General features: G+C 38.3%; 1 protein-coding gene across 4 annotated transcripts in view; it reads left to right on the top strand.

Annotated features, from left to right (window-relative positions):
* USP33 (ubiquitin specific peptidase 33) overlaps nt 1-19735 on the top strand; it is a 70361-nt gene that overhangs the window by 47615 nt on the left and 3011 nt on the right. For 3 of the 4 annotated variants that reach the window (XM_011953162.1, XM_011953161.1, XM_011953160.1), the window contains exons 16-22: nt 1289-1334; nt 1877-2057; nt 3014-3140; nt 4079-4248; nt 5550-5631; nt 6984-7092; nt 17304-17406. In XM_011953162.1, the coding sequence (XP_011808552.1) occupies nt 1289-1334; nt 1877-2057; nt 3014-3140; nt 4079-4248; nt 5550-5631; nt 6984-7092; nt 17304-17406 (818 nt within the window). Of the gene's footprint in view, nt 1-1288; nt 1335-1876; nt 2058-3013; nt 3141-4078; nt 4249-5549; nt 5632-6983; nt 7186-17303; nt 17407-19735 lie in introns of those variants that run through there. The other variant, XM_011953163.1, reaches the window with a different exon arrangement.

Here is a 19735-nt window from a genome sequence, read left to right as displayed (position 1 = left end):
TTTTTTTTTTTTTTTTTTTTTTTTTTGAGAAGGAGCCTTGCTGTGTCACCCAGGCTGGAGTGCAGTGGTGTAATCTCACTCAGCTCACTGCAACCTCTGCCTTCTGGGTTCAAGCAATTTTCCCTGCCTGAACCTCTCGAGTAGCTGGGATTACAGGTGCTCGCCGCCACACCCAGCTAATTTTTGTATTTTTAGTAGAGATGGGGTTTTGCCATATTGGTCAGGCTGGTCTTGAACTCCTGACCTCAGGTGATCTGCCCACCTCGGCCTCCCAAAATACTGGGATTATAGGCATGAGCCATGGTGCCTGGCTAAGATTTTGATATATTAACTTGAACTACACATTTTATAAAACTGAGATTTTGCTTTATCTGGTTTTACTTAATATCTAGATGTTTTAAAGGCATAGCCACATCATAGACAGTAGCACATTTGTTAAAACAATTTTCACCAAAGAGTTATATAACTCTCTAAATTTTTGATTACTGATATGTTGGTTTAAATTACTATTATTATTTTTTGAGATGGAGTCTTGCTCTGTCGCCAGGCTGGAGTGCAGTGGCACGATATTGGCCCACTGCAGCCTCCGCCTCCTGGGTTCAAGTGATTGCTCTGCCTCAACCTCCTCAGTAGCTGGGACTACAGGCACATGCCACCATGCCCGTCTAATTTTTTGTATTTTAGTAGACATGGGGTTTCACCATGTTGGCCAGGATGGTCTCAATCTCCTGACCTTATGATCTGCCCGCCTTGGCCTCCTAAAGTGCTGAGATTACAGGCTTGAGCCACCGCACCTGGCCAGTTTTCATTATTTTTTACAATAAGGAACTCCAGTGTTTTGATTAAGATATTTAATGTATACATGTAACATAATTCAGTGGCAAGTATTTCTAGTCTGATATCTTTTGTCTCTGCCTTGCCTTGCCTTCCCCTTCCCCTTCCCCTTCCCCTTCCCCTTCCTTTCCCTTTCTTTCTTTTCTTGTTCTGTTTTTTTTTTTTTTTTCAGACAGGGTCTCACTCCAGCCCAGGCTGGAATACAATGGTACAATCTCGGCTCTCTGCAAACTCCGCCTCCTGGGTTCAAGTGATTCTCCTACCTCCGCCTCCCGAGTATCTGGGACTGCAGGCATGTGCCACCATGCCTGACTAATTTTGTATTTTTAGTAGAGACGGGATTTCACCATGTTGGCCTGGCTGGATCTCTGCATTTTCTAAAAGATTTTTGCTGCAAATTTAAATATACTAAGTTTTTTTGTAGACTAATTGATTTTCTCTTTTCTCCCCTTAGGTTGAGAAATGGAGTAAAGTTTTGTAAAGTACAGAAGTTTCCTGAGGTATGGACATTATTTTAGCTCAGCTTGTATTATGTGGTAGGAACATAAAGTATTAATGTAGCAAAATGTAGTAATAAATTCTCTTTGCTTGGTTGAAGAATTGAATGGTTGCTATGCGTGCCTTTTTAAGATTATTCATTTTTAAAATATTAAGTTAAATACTGTAAGTGCCCTTTAACAGTGTGCTATGTTGAACAAAGTGTAATCATACTCACAGGATCTTGCCAGGTCTAAAGTGTAAAATTAGAAAAACAAATAGCAGTGAACTTAGAAAGTACCTTGTTTCACCATTTCCATATTTTTAACATCTCTGAAAGCAGGTTATAATTGCAGATTAATACTTAACCTTGACACTTAAGTATATATTGAATAGACTCCTTTAGCATTTAAAACTAAATAAAAATCTAAATAACTTTATAATTGTATTTTGATTGAACACCTCAGTTTCTTGCTTGTTGAATAAAAATATTACTAAGTGTTACCTATTATAATGCTTTTTGTTTTCTGTATTGACAAATTAGTTTTGAATTTTATTCTTTTAGATTTTATGCATCCACCTTAAAAGATTCAGACATGAACTAATGTTTTCCACCAAAATCAGTACCCATGTTTCATTTCCACTAGAAGGCTTGGATCTTCAGCCATTTCTTGCTAAGGATAGTCCAGCTCAAATTGTGACTTATAATCTTCTGTCAGTCATTTGCCATCATGGAACTGCAAGTAGTAAGTATATAGGTTTAACAGATGTTCTTAGATTAAAAAAAAAAATTAAAATAAGCCTAGGGATGGTGGCTCATACCTGTAATACCAGCCTTTTGGGAGACTGAGGTGGGAGAATCACTTAAAGCCAGGAGTTTGAGACCAGTCTGGGCAACATCGTGAAACCCCATCTCTACAAAAAAAAAAAAAAAAAATTAAACATCCTAATTGATCTTTTAAATAATGTCTGAATATCTAAAGGAAAAAAGTTAAAAACAGATGTTACTGCTAATTATTAAAAACATGTCAATTTTATGAAATTAAATATTTTTACTATGATGTTTCCAATATTGAAAATTGTATACAGTTAAATAATAAGGCATTAACATGATTTTTTTTGTTTGTATTTTTTGAGACGGAGTCTTGCTCTATTGCCCAGGCTGGAGTGCAGTGGCACGTTCTTGGCTCACTGCAACTTCCACCTCCCGGGTTCACACCATTCTCCTGCCTCAGCCTCCCAAGTAGCTGGGACTACAGGCTGAGGCAGAAGGATCACTTGAGACTAGGAGTTTGAGAACAGCCTGGACAACATGGCAACACCCCATCTCTAAAAAAATAAAAACAAATTCGCTGGTTGTGGGGATGTGCACCTGTAGTTCTAGTTACTCAGGAGGCTGAGGCAAGAGGATGACTTGAGCCTAGAAATTTGAGGCTGCAGTGACCTGTGATCCCTTCACTGCACTCCAGCTTGGGGAACAGAGCAAGACTGTCTCTTAAAAAATAAAAAAAATTAAAAAATTACATGTTCTGTCATCAAGTGATGAAGGAATGGTGGCAAGCATGCAAATTGAAAAAAAATACAAGCATAGTTCTTCCTATATTCCAGCTGCTGTGCTAGGCACTGGAAATATAAAATGTTTATCTTCCTTTCTTGTGTTGTTTTTGTATTACTGTAATGATTTCTTTTCCCTCAAATTCAGGTGGACACTATATAGCCTACTGCCGAAACAATCTAAATAATCTCTGGTATGAATTTGATGATCAGAGTGTCACTGAAGTTTCAGAATCTACTGTACAAAATGCAGAAGCTTATGTTCTTTTCTATAGGTAATGGAAATAGCTATAGATGTGAAAGAACATCTCACAGTTTGGGCTTGTCAGTGATTTCTAAGACATTCTGATGGATTGCTAAGTCAAGATTAGAAATTGCTTTCCTCCTATTTTATTACGGTAAAATACAGTAAAAGGCTGTATATGTAGAATGATTCTTTGTTCAGAAAATGCTAAATCATTTACTTGAAGAGCAAAGGGATTTATTTTGTTGTAGAAAGATTAATTTTAGGGCTGGGCGTGGTGGCTCACGCCTGTAATCACAGCACTTTGGGAGGCCGAGGTGGGTGGATCACAAGGTCAGGAGTTCAAGACCAGCCTGGCCAAGATGGTGAAACCCTGTCTCTACTAAAAATACAAAACTTAGCCAGGCGTGGTGGCAGTCACCTGTAATCCCAGCTACTCGGGAGGCTGAGGCAGGAGAATCAGTTTAACCCCATGGGTGGAGGTTGCAGTGAGCCTAGATTGTGCCACTGCACTCTAGCCTGGGCAACAGAGTGAGACTCCATCTAAAAAAAAAAAAAAAAAGTTGTAATTTAAAAATTAGGCATTGATGGTCTGAATTAAGTACCAAATTTTCTCCTAAAGTAGCTAATAATGGAAGTATTACTATAAAAATATTTGGTATTTTTTAGCATCTTATAAAAGAAGGTGCTAGCTCCTGAAACAGAAGCAGTTTAATTATTGAGCTTGATCTTATTAACAAACATTTGAATGCTTACTGTGTTCCAGTAGTTATGTGGATACCCGTAGATAAGATGCAGTGTCATCCCTATGGGTATATAATGTATTTGGTGGATAATACAAAGTATATTTCTCTTGAAATTCCCAAGACCTAATAGTGTTAATAGGTGTGCTAAGTCTAATAAGAAGAAAAATCCATCTACTAGTAATGTAGTAAAATGCATATTGAATTTAATCATTGTCATTAATAGGAAGAGCAGCGAAGAGGCACAAAAAGAGAGGAGAAGGATATCAAATTTGTTGAACATAATGGAGCCAAGCCTCCTTCAGTTTTATATTTCTCGACAGTGGCTAAATAAATTTAAGACCTTTGCCGAACCTGGCCCTATTTCAAATAATGACTTTCTTTGTATTCATGGAGGTAAGAAATCCTGTAATGCAAAGCAGTGTTAGAAGTTTGCTGTAAAATAATTTGCAAATTAGGAGAGCCAAGAATTTTCCTCACACACTTATTTCCTATTTCCCCACCTGCTTTCAAACTTAATGGTTTGAGAAATTCACCTGTCCTTTTTAATTATAGGTAATCTCTAGCTTCTTTATTGAACATATATTTACTGAGTACATGCTTTCTAAACTTTTTACTAGTGCCTAAGGACAATAAAGATCCTTTTTCTTCTGTGAAAGCTCTAATTTCATAGTAGAGTCAGATACATAAAACAGCTGTTTACATTACAGTGAGCTCCTCCATTATATATCATTTTTCCTACTTGGGCATTCCTGTGCTGGTGATTTTATCTGCCCGCTATATTGGTGGCTCTTAACCCCATTGTCTAAATGAATAGCTGGCTTTTTTCCCAAGTATGGAAATGTATCTGGGATTTAAGAAAAAAAAGCCTCATAATTAAATGTAACTTTGGCCCTTGTGAGATTGGCTGTGTTAATGTTTGTTACTACAATAAATAGGACCTTTGTGTGATGCTGATTAAACGTCAAGGTTGAAGATGGGATATTCATGGTAATTATGTTTATAGTGAAACCAAAAGGGATATGGATACCTGTATTGGACATAGAAATTTTAAGGTGTGTGTTCATCTTGAGAAAACACAGTCACCAAAAATGCTTTATAATTACCTTTCTTGGGAGAGAGAATGTAACAACAATGATTGAGCTGGGTGCAGTGGCTCACACCTGTAATCCCAGTGTCTCAGGAGGCAGAGGCAGGAGGACTCCTTGAGCCCTAGAGTTGAGGTTGCAGTGAGCCATGGTCATGCTGCTGCACTCCAGCCTAGGTGACAGAGTGAGACCTTGACTCAAAAAAATGGCCAGACACGATGGCTCATGCCTCTAATCCCAGCACTTTGGGAGGCCAAAGCAGGAGGATCATTTGAGTTCATGAGTTTGAGACCAGCCTAGGCAACATAATGAGAGCCTGTTTCTACAAAAAAATAAAAAAGTTAGCTGGGTGTGTTGAAGCATGCCTCTAGTCCCAGCTATGCAGGAGACGGAGGTGGGAGGATCCCTTGAGCCCAGAAATTTTGAGGCTGCTGTGAGCCATGATCATGCCACTGTACTCTCTAGACTGGGTGACAGAACAAGACCCTGCCACTTAAAAAAACAATGAGGATTGATCAGTCATTTAGTTATTGTTTAAAAAATGAGTTTAATCTTTGAAAGGATTATAATTAAAAGCATGAAACAAATATGTTTAAATTTTTTTTTTAGGTGTTCCTCCAAGAAAAGCTGGTTATATTGAAGACCTGGTTTTGATGCTGCCTCAGAACATTTGGGATAACCTATATAGCAGGTTTGTTTTTTAAATCAGACCATACAGTGTTGTGAAAGTCAGTTAAACTGGTTAAAAGGGGATTGGATTATTTCACAGATGCTCATTGTGCTGTATGTTTATTCTTTTTCCTTCACTTATTCATTATAAAGTGTGAGTAGGAAGACTTTATAGCTACTGTGGCATAGTCTAGATAATTAATTTTAATTTTTTTGTTCTAATTATCTGTCTGCAAAGGTATGCTGTGGTAATTTAAGTACTTTGTTTAAAATATTTTGCATATCCCCACACTAAAATTTTGCGTATGTATATACTCCCACAATTGAGTATCTTACTCTTAAATTGTAAATTTTTTTTTTCTTTTTTTTGAGACAAGGTCTTGCTCTGTTACCCAGGCTGGAGTGCAGTGGCATGATCTCGGCTCACTGCAGCCTCTACCTCCTAGGGTCAAGTGGTCCTCTCACTTCAGCCTGCCGAGTAGCTGGGATCACAGGCATGCATCACCATGTCTGGCTAATTTTTGAGGTTTTTTTTTTTTGTAAAGATGGGGTTTCACCATGTGCCCGGGCTGGTCTTGAACTCCTGGGCTCAAGCCATATGGCCGCCTCGGCCTCCCAAAGTACTGGGATTACAGGCATGCACCACTGGGGCTGGCCTTAACATTGTAAATTAAAAAATTTTAAGATGGAGTCTCGCTCTGTCACCCAGTCTGGAGTGCAGTGGTGTGATCTCGGCTCACTGCAACCTCTGCCTCCCAGTTTCAAGTGATTCTTGTGCCTCAGCCTCCCGAGTACCTGGGATTACAGGCGCACGTCACCACGCCTGGCTAATTTTTGTATTTTTAATAGAGACGGGGTTTCATCATGTTGGCCAGGTTGGTCTGGCAACTTCTGACCTTTATTTTAAAACTTTGCACCACAAATTTCCTACTAATTTATGTTTTCTTTAATTAAATATTAAAAATAATTCATACATTCAATGCTTCTTAATTGAGAGGCCAGGGGAGGCCTTCATTTGATGAAAACTTTACTATGACTGTGATGTGTAATTTAACATTTATATGTTGTATGATAATTTTTGAAATCACTTCTTTTACTTTGTTGTTGGCTCTAACATTTTGGAGCAGAAGTAAGGGAGAGTTGAAATATAGATAAAGCAAGTTAAGCAATAAACTGATAAAGTCATTGACCTTAATAAACATAATAACAAGTCCTTATATGGTTTTTGGTTTTTATATTACTTTGAGAATTTTATTAAGATAATTTATTTTTACTGGGTATTTGGCCACTGACTTAAATGTTAGAAACAAACTTCCTAGAACATAAGCTCTTAAGCTTGCCATAATTTTAATTCTTAAATTTTTCATGCTTTAGGTATGGTGGAGGACCAGCTGTTAACCATCTGTACATTTGTCACACTTGCCAAATTGAGGCGGAGAAAATTGAAAAAAGAAGAAAAACTGAGTTGGAAATTTTTATCCGGGTAAAAAAGTGATACTTTTCAAATTGATCTAGGATAAAGATGAAGACCTGACAATTATCAGCTATATGATATTAATAAAATGATTGGATGAAAGAGTTGTAATAGATTTCAAGTGTTCTAGGTGCATAATGGTGAATGACCTCAGGCAGTTCACTACAGTTCTGTTGAGTTATGTTCTCCCTTTGTGTTTTTTTTTTTTTGTGTCTGTGTGTATGGGACAAAATCTTGCTCTGTCGCCCAGACTGGAGTGCAGTGGTGCAATCTCGGCTCACAGCAACCTCCGTCTCCTAGGTTCAAGCGATTCTTCTGCCCCAGCTTCCCAACCCAACTGGCGTGCCCCACCACGCCTGGCTAATTTTTGTATTTTTAGTAGAGACAGGGTTTTGCCGCGTTGGCCATGCTGGTCTCGAACTCCTGACCTCATGTGATCCACCGTATTGGCCCCACGAAGTGTTGGGATTATAGGCATGAGTCACTGTGCTTGACCCCTTTGTGGGTTTTTGTTTTTATGGATTGACAATAATTTTTTTTTTTTAATGTATTGGCACTGGCAGAAATCTTTTTGAAATGGAAAATTACAGGTTTTCTTAAGTTAGTGTTGTCTGTAGTCTATCCAGACTGCATGTACTACTTTCATTCTTTTGTGAGATATATTATTATTTTGTTTTTTTGAGAGACTCCTGAACTTATAAATATACCCATTTTTCACAAACTGAACATATTATGAGGTGTCCCTTAATTGTAAGCAACAGAAAGTGTGGTCATAAAATCAAAAGCATGAACAACCAGGTTTTATGGGCAAGGACTAGTACCCTTCCAATTATCGAGGTAGCAAGAAGTCTCTGCAGTGCTGCTGTCAGTAACATAGCTCCACTTGAAAAACTGGATCATTTGAGAGACATGTTCATTGATAAATCTACTGAGACACTATTATGGGGAGGAGTAATACTGCAAGAAAAAAAATTCTTGTAGTAAAAGCAGGGGAGAAGATGTTAAGCAGATCAAAATAAGATGTCCAGTATGTTTCATATTATTCCTTTCCTGCACATGTGTAGACACACACACACACCTGCTTTTCCTCATTGATTCGGGGCTTTTTTTGTGTCCTTGCCTAAAGTAAAGTAAATTTTACATAAAAAAAAAAGATATGGGTATAGATTTATTTATTTTACATGGGCTTCATTTGCTTCTTGAATCTAAGGAAGCAAACTTTAGTTGAATATTAAAAATAGTTTTTTCTATCAATGCTTAAATAATGGCGAATGACTGTGTCTGTCAGGGTTTGATTAATAGAAGCTATTCTAAGTATTTTGAATAGAATCAGAATATAGGGAATGAGAGCGTTACATTACTATCGAAAGGACAGGGCAGTTGAGGCCAAGAAGACCACTGCTGACTTTCAGGAAATCTAGAAGTGGGATAGGGTTACCAAATTGTGGATGGGAGGGAAGCAGTGGCCAAGGATGGTGTTTTATAACCACACAGGGTAAAGATAACTTCTGTATAGAGTGGCATGAGCCCAATCAAGAGTGTTAGAGCCCAGGCAGAATGAGATGGGATGCCCATATTGGCCTGACATTGGTGGCTACAAGGGTACAGCATAGTGGTGGTAGTGGCAGTGAGTGATTGGTTCCATGTGGGAAAATGATCAAGTCATAAGTGTAATGAGTGCCAAGTTTCTCATTGTCAGATGAGGAAGTTTCAAATATGGAAAAGGAGAAAACTAAACTGTACCTTGTATTGTTATTGGATTGGAGTTATGGGTATCTTTGTGAACTCGTGGTAATAACTGAGTAAATATGGACGTTGTACGTGTGTGTGTGTGTGTATGCATGTATAGAAACTTAATATTTCTTAACTCTCACTGAAAGTGCCTTGGATCAATGATTACTCCAGTAGGACTGATCATACCTGGCTCTCAGATATATATATATATCTATATATTTATATAGATATCTATATATAGATTGATTACTCCAATCTGTTGATTACTCCAGTAGGATTGATCATACCTAGCTCTCTAGGTCTATCTAGATAGATCTGTATCTAGATCTGTATATGAAATATAGATAGAGCAGGTTAAGCAATAAACTGATAAAGTCACTGACCTTAATAAACAAATACAGGTCTATCTAGATAGGTCTATATCTGGATAGATCTATATGTAACTTTATATATAGAGAGAATATGTTCTATATATATATAGAGAGAATATGTTCAATTCAAACATGTATATAAAATATAGATATATAGATATGTATCTATATATATCTATATATTTCTGAATTTCATTTTAAAAGACAGGGTCTCATTCTGTCACCAGACTGGAGTGCAGTGGCTGGTCATAGTTCACTGTAATATTGAACTCCTAGGCTCAAGGGATCCTCCTGCCTCAGCATCCCGAGTAGCTTTGACTACAGATGCACACCACCATGTGTGGCTAATTAAAGAAAAATTTTTTTTGTAGAGACAGTGTCTTGCTGTCTTGCCCAGGCTGGTCTCTAATGCGTGGCCTCAAGCGATTTTCCTGCCTCTGCCTCCCAAAGCTCTGGGATTACAAGCATAAACTACTGTGCCTAGCCTCAAAATAAATTTTAGTAATATACACCTCATTAAATAAAATAGGAGATATTGCATCCATATTAGTATAAATAAATAAATGAATAAATGGAAAGGATGAGGAATGGAATGTTTACATCATTTCAACTTAACTCCCTCATTAAACACTTACTAATTACAAAGGGAAAAGACTAAATTTCAGCAGAGAATCCTGACACTATGTCGATGAAGATAAAATGAGCATCATTAAAAATGAAACAAATCAATTAGTTGGGTGTGCTGGTGTGTGCCTGTAAGTTCCAGTTATTCAGGAGGCGAGGCAAGAGGATCACTTGAGCCCAGGAGTTTAAGACTAGCCTGGACAATATAGCGAGACTTTGTATCTTAAAAGAAAGAAAAAAAGAAATGAAACAAATCAAAATTATGTGCCAGAATAGTGTACAATTAGAAGAACATGGCACCACTTCTTTGATACACAGGTGGATAACCTGAATCTCAAATGAGGAAAGTCACAAACCCAAACTGAGGGACATTTTATAAAACCACAAACTATTTGGAAGAAAGGAACATCTGTTCAACTTATTCTGAAATCAAACTAGGTAAAGAAAATTTCTTTGTATACTTGGAGTTTTCCTGTAAGTTTCAGATTGCTTCAGAGTTAAAAAAAATTCAAAACTGCATAAAGCCCTTGGAAACGATTTCAGCTGTCTGCCTATGACAATGCTCAGAAACCTGAGAAGCTACTGCTACTATCAGGACCCAAGTGAATTATTCAAGATGATGCCCAGAAGACACAGGATGCTGCTGTTAAAGATGTTAGCTGCGTACAATACTAAGTGAGATTGGATTCTTTGGAAGATGCTTAGAAGTGGTGGCAAAACCCTACTTATGCTATCTGTGGATGCCTCAAGACTACCCAAAGCTGCCACCAGAGGGGGAAATCGTTTTTCTTTCTTATACCTTTCATATATTTCATATATCGTGGTTATATATAGTCTGGCATACTACTGGCAATGGATCCTGTAAAATGTAGGCTTGTCTTCACAGAAAGGAGTATATGAATAAATGAAAATGATGTTCATTAACTGATAATACATCACAGCCTACCCCTTTGTCAACCCAGTACCCATATGCACTTACACAACCAAACAACCGTGGCAACAATATCATGCTTCTGCCTGACATAATACAACTAAGCTCCTGCACCATTATGTGTTTCATTTGCCCTTTCCCCATATTTGGGAGACCCAAAGTCCCATCAGTCACTATACCTATTTCTAAATGATGTTCATAAATCTTTTAGTTCAGACAGTATAGTCACGCTTTTCCCTGTTACACTCTGTGATCTAAAGAATGAACTATAATGTTAACCACCAACATACCTTATAATAGTAGTCAAGTGAAAGGAAAAAAATAAATTGGTAGTTATTTCAACATCTGGTAAATATTTATAAATATGTACATGGAGCAAGGAAGAAATATGTATCTATAGCTAATCACTAGTCTTTCCTTATTTTCTCTGTTCTCAGCCAATACCTTGGCTGGTTGTAAATGTGTTTACCTCATAAAATAACCCAAGACCTTCATTTCTGAAGGGTTTGAACCCTTAGTAGTCTTGTCTGTATTAGATTTCTCTGAATATGGAAATACTAAATGGTGCCTGTAGTGGGTTGAATGGTGGTTCCCCAAAAGATATTTCCATACTCTAATCTCTGTAAATTAACCTTATTGGTGAATGTGACCTTACTTGAAAAAGGGGTATTTGCATATGTAAGGATTTTTGAGATGAGATCATCCTCAGTTGTCTGAATGGGCCCTAAATCCAGTAAGTGACCTTTCACAGAGATACACAGCAGAGAGGTACACAGAGAAGAGGTGAAAATCATGAAGATGGAGGCAGAGGTTGGAATGATACAGCTGCAAGGTAGAAGCTTTAGAAGCATGATAGGCAAGGAATGGAGTCTTCCCCTAGAGCCTCTACAGGGAGAATGGTTCTGCTGACACTGGGATTTTGGATTTCTGATCTCCAAAACAGAGAGAATGAATACCTTTTCATTTTCCAATTTGTGGCACTTTGTTACAGCATTCCTCTGAAACTAATACAGTGGGTATAATCTGGTTTCCCAACATAATCCTCTTTGTTCCTATTATGTAGTAATGTAGTGTTCACTTTATTTACCTTTTATAACTGGGATCAGTCATTGCAGCCAGTACTATAACCTCCTCTTTTCTTGCTGATTCAGTGACATGAGAAACTCAAAATGGCCAGAGGGCTGTCTCAACTTTCAGTCCAGTCAAATTGTTGTTGTGTTCCCTCGGGATACAAATCTTCCACATTTAGTAGAGGCCGAAGTTGTGAGTATGGGAAGCAAAACTTTTGTGAATATGTCAGTAGGTAGTAGTAGATGAGCTCTCTTATTTCCTTTACCTGATTCCTAGGTTTATGTATTCTGGTATGGGAAAAACCACCATATATTGGTTTCTAATTTGGAGCATATACGTCATCGTGTAAGATAACACCAAACTCACAAAGTGTTGCCACCCACACAAAAAAACTAAGTCCAGTAGGCCAACATCTTTTGCAAATGATAGCACATGGTAACATCAGTGAATTTTATGAAAGTAAGCCTATTTCTTCATTTCTTTTGTGTAAAATGAATTCCAAGGTCAGAGCCAGTGTAGGATATTATGGTTATGAATGAGTCATTCACTAAGTCCAAGAATAGTGGTACTTGGTAAAACACTGAGTTAGGAAGGTAGACCTAAATCCAGTGTAAGTTATAGGTGTTTAAAAATCATGCGTCATCAGAGGACTCGTATCCAGACTATATAAAGAACATACAACTCAATAAGTAAACAGATATTCCAATTGGAAAATAGGCAAAAGTTTTGAATAGAAATTACCCTTAAGAAGATAGTGCTGATAAGCACATAAAAAGTACACAGTCTCAGTCATTAGGGAATTCCTATGAATATCAATGATGAGGATGCAAAATGCTGTGTGCCAAATGATAAACAGTTTGGTAATTTCTTGTAGGTTCAACTCCTAGTACATGACCCAACAATCCCACTCTTAGGTATTCATTCCAGAGAAATGAAAATTTATATTAACATAAAACATGTAAACAAATGTTTATGGCAGTATTGTTCATAATTGCCCAAAACTAGAAACAATTGAAATGTCTGTCATCCGACAAATGGATAAACAAAATGTGTTATAGTTGTATAATAAAATGCTACTCAGCAGTAAAAAGGTCATGGCATACTGATCCATGCAGCAACATGGACAAATATTAGAAACATTATGCCAAGTGTAAGACAGACTTACAAAAGACTATATAATGTCTAATTCATTTATATGAAATTTCTAAAAAGGGAAAAAGTGTGGAGACAAATGATTAGCGATTTCAAGGACTAAGAGAAGGGGAACTGATTGCAAACTGGTGCAGGACAGCTTTTGTGGGTGTTGGAGGGCTCTAAGCTGGATTGTGGTGACAGTTGCACAACTATAAATCTACAGAAAACCATTGAAGTCCACACGAAGAGTGGGAGGATTACACCTTAATAAATTTTTTTTTTTTTTTTTTTTGTTAAAGCAAATCTGGGACTGGGCAAGGTGACTTATACCTTTCTTGCACTTTAGGAGGCTAAGGAGGGAGGATTGCTTGAGCCTAGGAGTTGGAGATTACAGGGAGCTCTGACCGTGACCCTGTACTCCAGCCTGGGCAACAGAGCAAGACCCTGTCTTTAAAAATAAATAAAATTGACCGGGCTCAGTGGCTCACACCTGTAATCCCAGCACCTTGGGAGGCTAAGGCAGGCAGATGACTTGAGGTCAGGAGTTCAAGACCAGCCTGGCCAACATGGTGAAACCCCATCTTTACTAAAAATACAAAAATTAGCCAGGTGTGGTGGCGGGTGCCTATAATCCCACCTACTTGGGAGGCTGAGGCAGAAGAATTGCTTGAACCGGGAAGGTGGAGATTGCAGGGATTTGAGCTCACACCATTGTATTCCAGCCTGGATGACAGAGTGAGATTACGTCACAAAAAAAAAAAAAAAAGTGCAAACCTATTATTATTATTCTGTAAATATTAGGGTTTTTTTGTTTGTTTTATTCAGGCCCCCCCCCTTTTTTTTAAACAAAGCACATGTGTTAACAAAAATAACACTGGAATATAAAAATAGGTGCCCTTGGTGGATTGGAAGCTAGGTGAAGTTTCTGAAAAACTGAAAAAGCAGATAGGATCAGATCAAAGAAGCAAGCAAGTGCCACAGGAAATGACTATGTGGGCTTTAATCTTGGAAGTGGTAGATACCATGATGACCCTAGCATTCTACCTGTTGCACTGTACCAGGCAGCAAGCATAAAGGTATCTGCCTAGGTAGAGCAGTGAATGTAGACATGTGAAGTATGATTGATATTCAGGGAGATACATCAGGAAATTGCATCCTAAATAACAAAACAAAACCTCAATACATGGGTTGATTGAATGGCAAAATAAATACTATTGGAGAGCAAATTAGTATGCTGAAAGATGTAGCAGAAAGATTTCTCCCAAGGTAAAGCACAAAAAGATAAGCAGACAGAAGGAAGAAAAGTTTTGACATGTTGAATAGCTATAGGATCCAATATTTTTCTATTATGTATTTTTTAAAAGAGAACAGGGTGAGAACTACGTTTAGAGTAACCATTTAGATAAATTTCCCAGAACTAAGAGAGAAACACATTCTTAAATTAATGAGGTAACTATGCTTAACTAAATTTTAAAAAGCTTCTACCTAAACACATAGGAAGTAACTTCTTAATACCAAAGATAAAGTAAGTCCTGAAAGTGTTCAAACATGGTAGTGGTATGAATTTAATGGTTGTTATAATCCAGCATCTGGCAGATTCAGTCTGACATTACATTTTAGAAATCTCAGTTATCTAGGGATAAGTTTCTCATCACAGAAAGCCCCAACTTTAATTCCATGCCTTGAGACAAATATGCCTTGATTTCTTTGTTAACCATCAGAGACTGCCACAGCATTTTACATTTCATTGTTCCACCAAAGCAGCTAGCTACCTTGTGTCCCAGGAAGATCTTTGCCCTCAGAGAGCTTATATATACATACATACACACACACGTACATATATATACACACACACACATACTTTTTTTTTTGAGACAAGGTGGTGGTGTTTTGCTCGGGCTGGAGTGTGGTGGCATGGTCACAGCTTTCTGCAACCTTGATCTCCCACGCTCAAGAGATCCTCCACATCAGCCTCCTGATGAATAGCTGGGACTATAGGCATGTGCCACCACCCCCAGCTAATTTTTTTTTGTATTTTTAGTAGAGGTGGGGTTTACCATGTTGCCCAGGCTGGTCTTGAATTTTCTGGTCTCAGGTGAGCCACTGTGCCATGCCAGAGCTTATATTTGATACATATGTTATATTAAAAGGTGATGGGTACAATGGAAAAGGGAAACAATGAATAGAATCAGAGGCACCAAGATTATAGTGGTGAGGGGGAGGAGTCAGGTTGGAGTTTTATATTTTATTTTGATTTTGTTTTATTTTTGAGATGGAGTATTGCTTTTTTGTCCAGGCTGGAGTACAGTGGCTTGATCTTGGCCCACTGCACCCTCCTCCTCTTGGGTTCAAGTGATTCTCCTGCCTCAGCCTCCCGAGTAGCTGGGATTACAGGCACCCACCACCATGCCCAGCTAATTTTTGTATTAGTAGAGATGAGGTTTCACCATGTTGGCCAGACTGGTCTCGAACTCCCCACCTCAAGTGATCCGTAAGTGATCTGTGATGCTGGGATTACAGGCGTGAGCTACCGCGCCCAACCCAGGTTGGAGTTTTAAACAGGATGGTCAAAATAGGCTTCATTGAGAAGATGACATTTAAGCAAAGACTTAAAGGAGGTAAGGGAGATAGTCATTCAGATACCTGCAAAAAGAAGGGTTAGTGCAAAAGCCTTGTGAGGCAGGGGTGTATTTGTTTGATTCTGGGAATAACAAAGTGGCCAGTATGACCACCAGTGAAAAATGAGGAAGAAAGAAAATGAGGTCAGATTATGGGGTGAGATCATGGAGATATGTCTGGGCTATTTTTATAAGGAAATCTGTGGACAATCACAGGGGGTTGATTAATTTGATTAGAGGAATTATATAATCTGAACTTGGTTGTCTTTGTCCACAGGTAGTGTGTTCCATGGATTTAATTGCCCATCATGAGATATTTTTAGGAGTCTTATACACTGCTACAATTAGATTAATTCCAAATACCCTTAATTTTCCCGAGCCTCTTTTGCTTGTGCTTCTCTTTCTGTATCAGTTTTTCTGTCGCTTGGGTTTTTTTTAACTGGCTAACCTGGCAAAAAAGAAATTTACTAAGAATAAAAATTGAAAACCCATACCTCCAAAAGTTTGAGAACTAAGGTAGCCCTGAGTATCTACCTGAATTGACATTGGAGTGATTCCATTCTAACCATTAGGTCACTTCTCTGAAGATTTTTATTTCTGGTAGAGTTGTGTATAGTTTGAGTCACATACCCATTCCTTAGGCCTAAGAGCTGGAAGAGGGAATTGGTTTTCAGGGACTGTCCCACTGCTTTTTAGAATTTACCTATACATTTATGTATATTGCTTGTGAAATGACATGTAGAAGATCATTCATTGCAGCATGGCAGGTAATAGCAAGTTGTCTACCAGTATCTTAAGTAAACAAAGTATAGACTGTGGATATAATATGTGTATATAAATAAAGTTTATGCATTAGATTTTTAATAAATATGTGCAGTATTTATTGTTTTGAAGACTTTGTCTTGACCATCTTCATTTACCCAATCTTTATGCCCCTTTTAAGTTTACTTGTTAAATTTTGAGACAGAACCTAGAATTGTTTATTCATATATGCTACCACATATCCTAGTACTAAGTTAGGGTACATCTTACTGTACCACTTTTTTTTTTTTTTTTCTGAGATAGGGTCTTATTCTGTCACCCAGGCTGGAGTATAGTGGCACAATCATGGCTCACTGTAGTCTCAACCTTCTTAGCTCAAGCGATCCTCCTACCTCAGCTTCTCGAATAGCTGGGACTGCAGGCACGAATCACCCCACACAGCTAATTCAAAAAAATTTTTTTTGTATAGGCTGAGTGCAGTGGCTCACGTCTATAGTCCCAGCACTTTGGGAGCCCGAGGCAGGTGGATCACTTGAGGTCAGGAGTTCAAGACCAGCCTGGCTAACATGGTGAAAACCTCATCTCTACTAAAAATACAAAAATTAGCCAGGTGTGGTGGCAGGCACCTGTAATCCCAGCTACCCAGGAGGCTGAGGCTGGAGAATCGCTTGAATTTGGGAGGCGGAGGTTGCAGTGAACCCAGATCGTGCCATTGCACTCCAGCCTGGGCAGCAACAGCAAAACTCTATCTCAAAAATAAATAAATAAAAATAAAAAATAATTTTTTTTTTTTTTTTGTAGGGATGGTCTCACGATGTTGCCCAGGCTGGTTTTGAACTCCTGGGTTCAAAGACTCCTCCTGCCTCAGCCTCCCAAAGTGCTGAGTTATCAAACACTGAAGTGGAATGATTGTATTGTTTTGCCATAAAGCAAGTTTTAGATACTAGGTGATTGTTTTTTTTTTCCCCCTTCTAGCTTAATAGAGCGTTCCAAGAAGAGGACTCTCCAGCTACTTTTTATTGCATCAGTATGCAGTGGTTTAGAGAATGGGAAAGTTTTGTGAAGGGTAAAGATGGAGGTAAGTGGTTGACTGAAAAAGTTTTTTTTGGTAAATTACTTGTTTTTTTGTTTGACAAATATTTCTTGAATATCTATGTGTACTTGGGATTACACTATTGAACAGAAGAGAAAAAAATCCTGTCCTCAGGGATCTTCACGTTCTAGTTTATATTCTGTTGGTTTTAAATTTTGTTAAACTTATTTTATGAATTATAGCAGGAATAAGAGAACTGAACAAAGTAAATCTGTGATCTGAATATTGAAAAAATTTTGGAAATCTTTATAAGGAATAAGAGGTTGCTTAAGTTATGGTTTATTCAATACAGTAGACTCTTAAAGTAAAATTGTATAACAATATTTAATAATTTGAAAATCAGATACTCTGATATGTGCCGGGTGCAGTGGCTTACGCCTGTAATCCCAGCACTTTGGGAGGCCGAGGCGGGTGGATCACCTCAGGTCAGGAGTTCAAGACCAGCCTGACCAACATAGTGAAACCCTGTCTCTACTAAAAATACAAAAATTAGCCAGATGTGGTGGCAGGCACCTGTAATCCCAGCTACTCAGGAGGCTGAGGCAGGAGAATTGCTTGAATTCGCGAGGCAGAGGCTGCAGTGAACTGAGATCATGGCCACTGTATTCCAGCGTGGCCAACAGAGCAAGACTTTGTCTTTAAACAAACAAACAAACAAACAAAAAAGATATTCTGATATGTGAAAAAGGCTGCAACAATATGCCCGGTTAAAGCTTTTTTGTATTTATGTATTTACTTTTTAAAATTTTTAATTAATAGAGACAAGGTCTTACCTCTGTTGCCCAGGTTGAAGTACAGCAGCGTGATCATGGCTCACTGCCGCCCTGACCTCTCAGCCCATGCGATCCTCCTACCTCCATCTCCTGAGTAGTTGGGACCACAGGCATGTACTACCACACTTGGCTAATTTAAAAATTATTTTTAAAAATTAATTGTAGAGATATGGTCTCACAGTATTGCCCAGGAACTCCTGTGCTCGAGGAATGCACCCACCTTGGCCTCCCAAAGTGCTGAATTACTGAGTGCTCTCTATATTGCCCAGGCTGGCCTCAAACTCCTGGGCTCCAGCGATCCCCTTGCCTCAGCTTCCTGAGTAGCTGGGACTATAGGTGCTCACCACCTTATCTGACTTTTCTACACCTTTAAAAAAATTGTATTTTTATTTGTTAGTTCCAGCATACATGTGCAGGATGTGCAGGTTTGTTACATAGATAAACATGTGCCATGGCGATTTGCTGCACCTATCAACCCATTACCTAGGTATCAAGCCCAGCATGCATTAGCTGTTTTTCCTGTTGCTCTCCCGCCCCTCATACCCCAGCCACCCAGCAACAGGCCCCAGTGTGTGTTCTCCTCCCTGTGTCCTTGTGTTCTCATTGTTCGGCTCCCACTTACTAGTGAGAACATGCAATGTTTGGTTTTTTGTTTCTGCATTAGTTTGCTGAGGATAAGGGCTTCCAGTTCCATCCATGTGCCTGCATAGGACATAATTTCTTTCCTTTTTATGGCTGCATGGTATTCCATGGTGTATATTTACCACATTTTCTTTATCCAGTCTATCAGATGATCATTTAGGTTGATTCCCTGTCTTTGCTCTTGTGAATAGTGCTGCCAAGAACATATGTGTGCATGTATCTTTATAACAGAATGAATTACATTATTTTGGATATATATCCAGTAATGGGATTGCTGGGTCAAATGGTATTTCTGGTTCTAGGTCTTTGAGGAATCGCCACACTGTCTTCCACAATGGTTGAACTAATTTACATTCCCACCAACAGTGTAAAAGTGTTCCTATTTCTCCACAGCCTTGCCAGCATCTCTTGTTTCTTGACTCTTCTTTTTTTTTGAGGTAGAGGCTCACTTTGTCGCTCAGGCGGTAGTGGAGTGGTGAGATCTCAGTTCACTGCAACCTCCTCCTGGGTTCAGGCGAGTGTCCTGCCTTAGCGTCTTCTTTTGAGAAGTGTTCATGGTCTTTGCCCACTTTTTAATGGTTTTTTCTTTTTTAATTGTAAATTTAAGTTTCTTTTACAGCTTTTGATGATGACCATGTGGTTCACTTTTGCCTTAAATTTTAAAAAGAATATATTTAAACACTTTCCTTTATAATGCTTTTATTGTTTTTAATGTTACTTTGATAATCTGAAGCACATTAATTGTGTAATTTCTTTAAAGTTACAAAGGAATTGCTATTTTTTAGCATTAGTGGTACATTTTGACTTTTTTTTTTTTTTTTTTTTTTTGAGACGGAGTCTTGCTCTGTCACCCAGGCTGGAGTGCTGTGGCCGGATCTCAGCTCACTGCAAGCTCCGCC

This window comes from Colobus angolensis, unplaced genomic scaffold (genome assembly GCF_000951035.1).
Source record: "Colobus angolensis palliatus isolate OR3802 unplaced genomic scaffold, Cang.pa_1.0 Scaffold359, whole genome shotgun sequence".
Classification (NCBI taxonomy): Eukaryota; Metazoa; Chordata; class Mammalia; order Primates; family Cercopithecidae; genus Colobus; species Colobus angolensis.
This window is presented reverse-complemented; position numbering and strand designations above follow the sequence as displayed.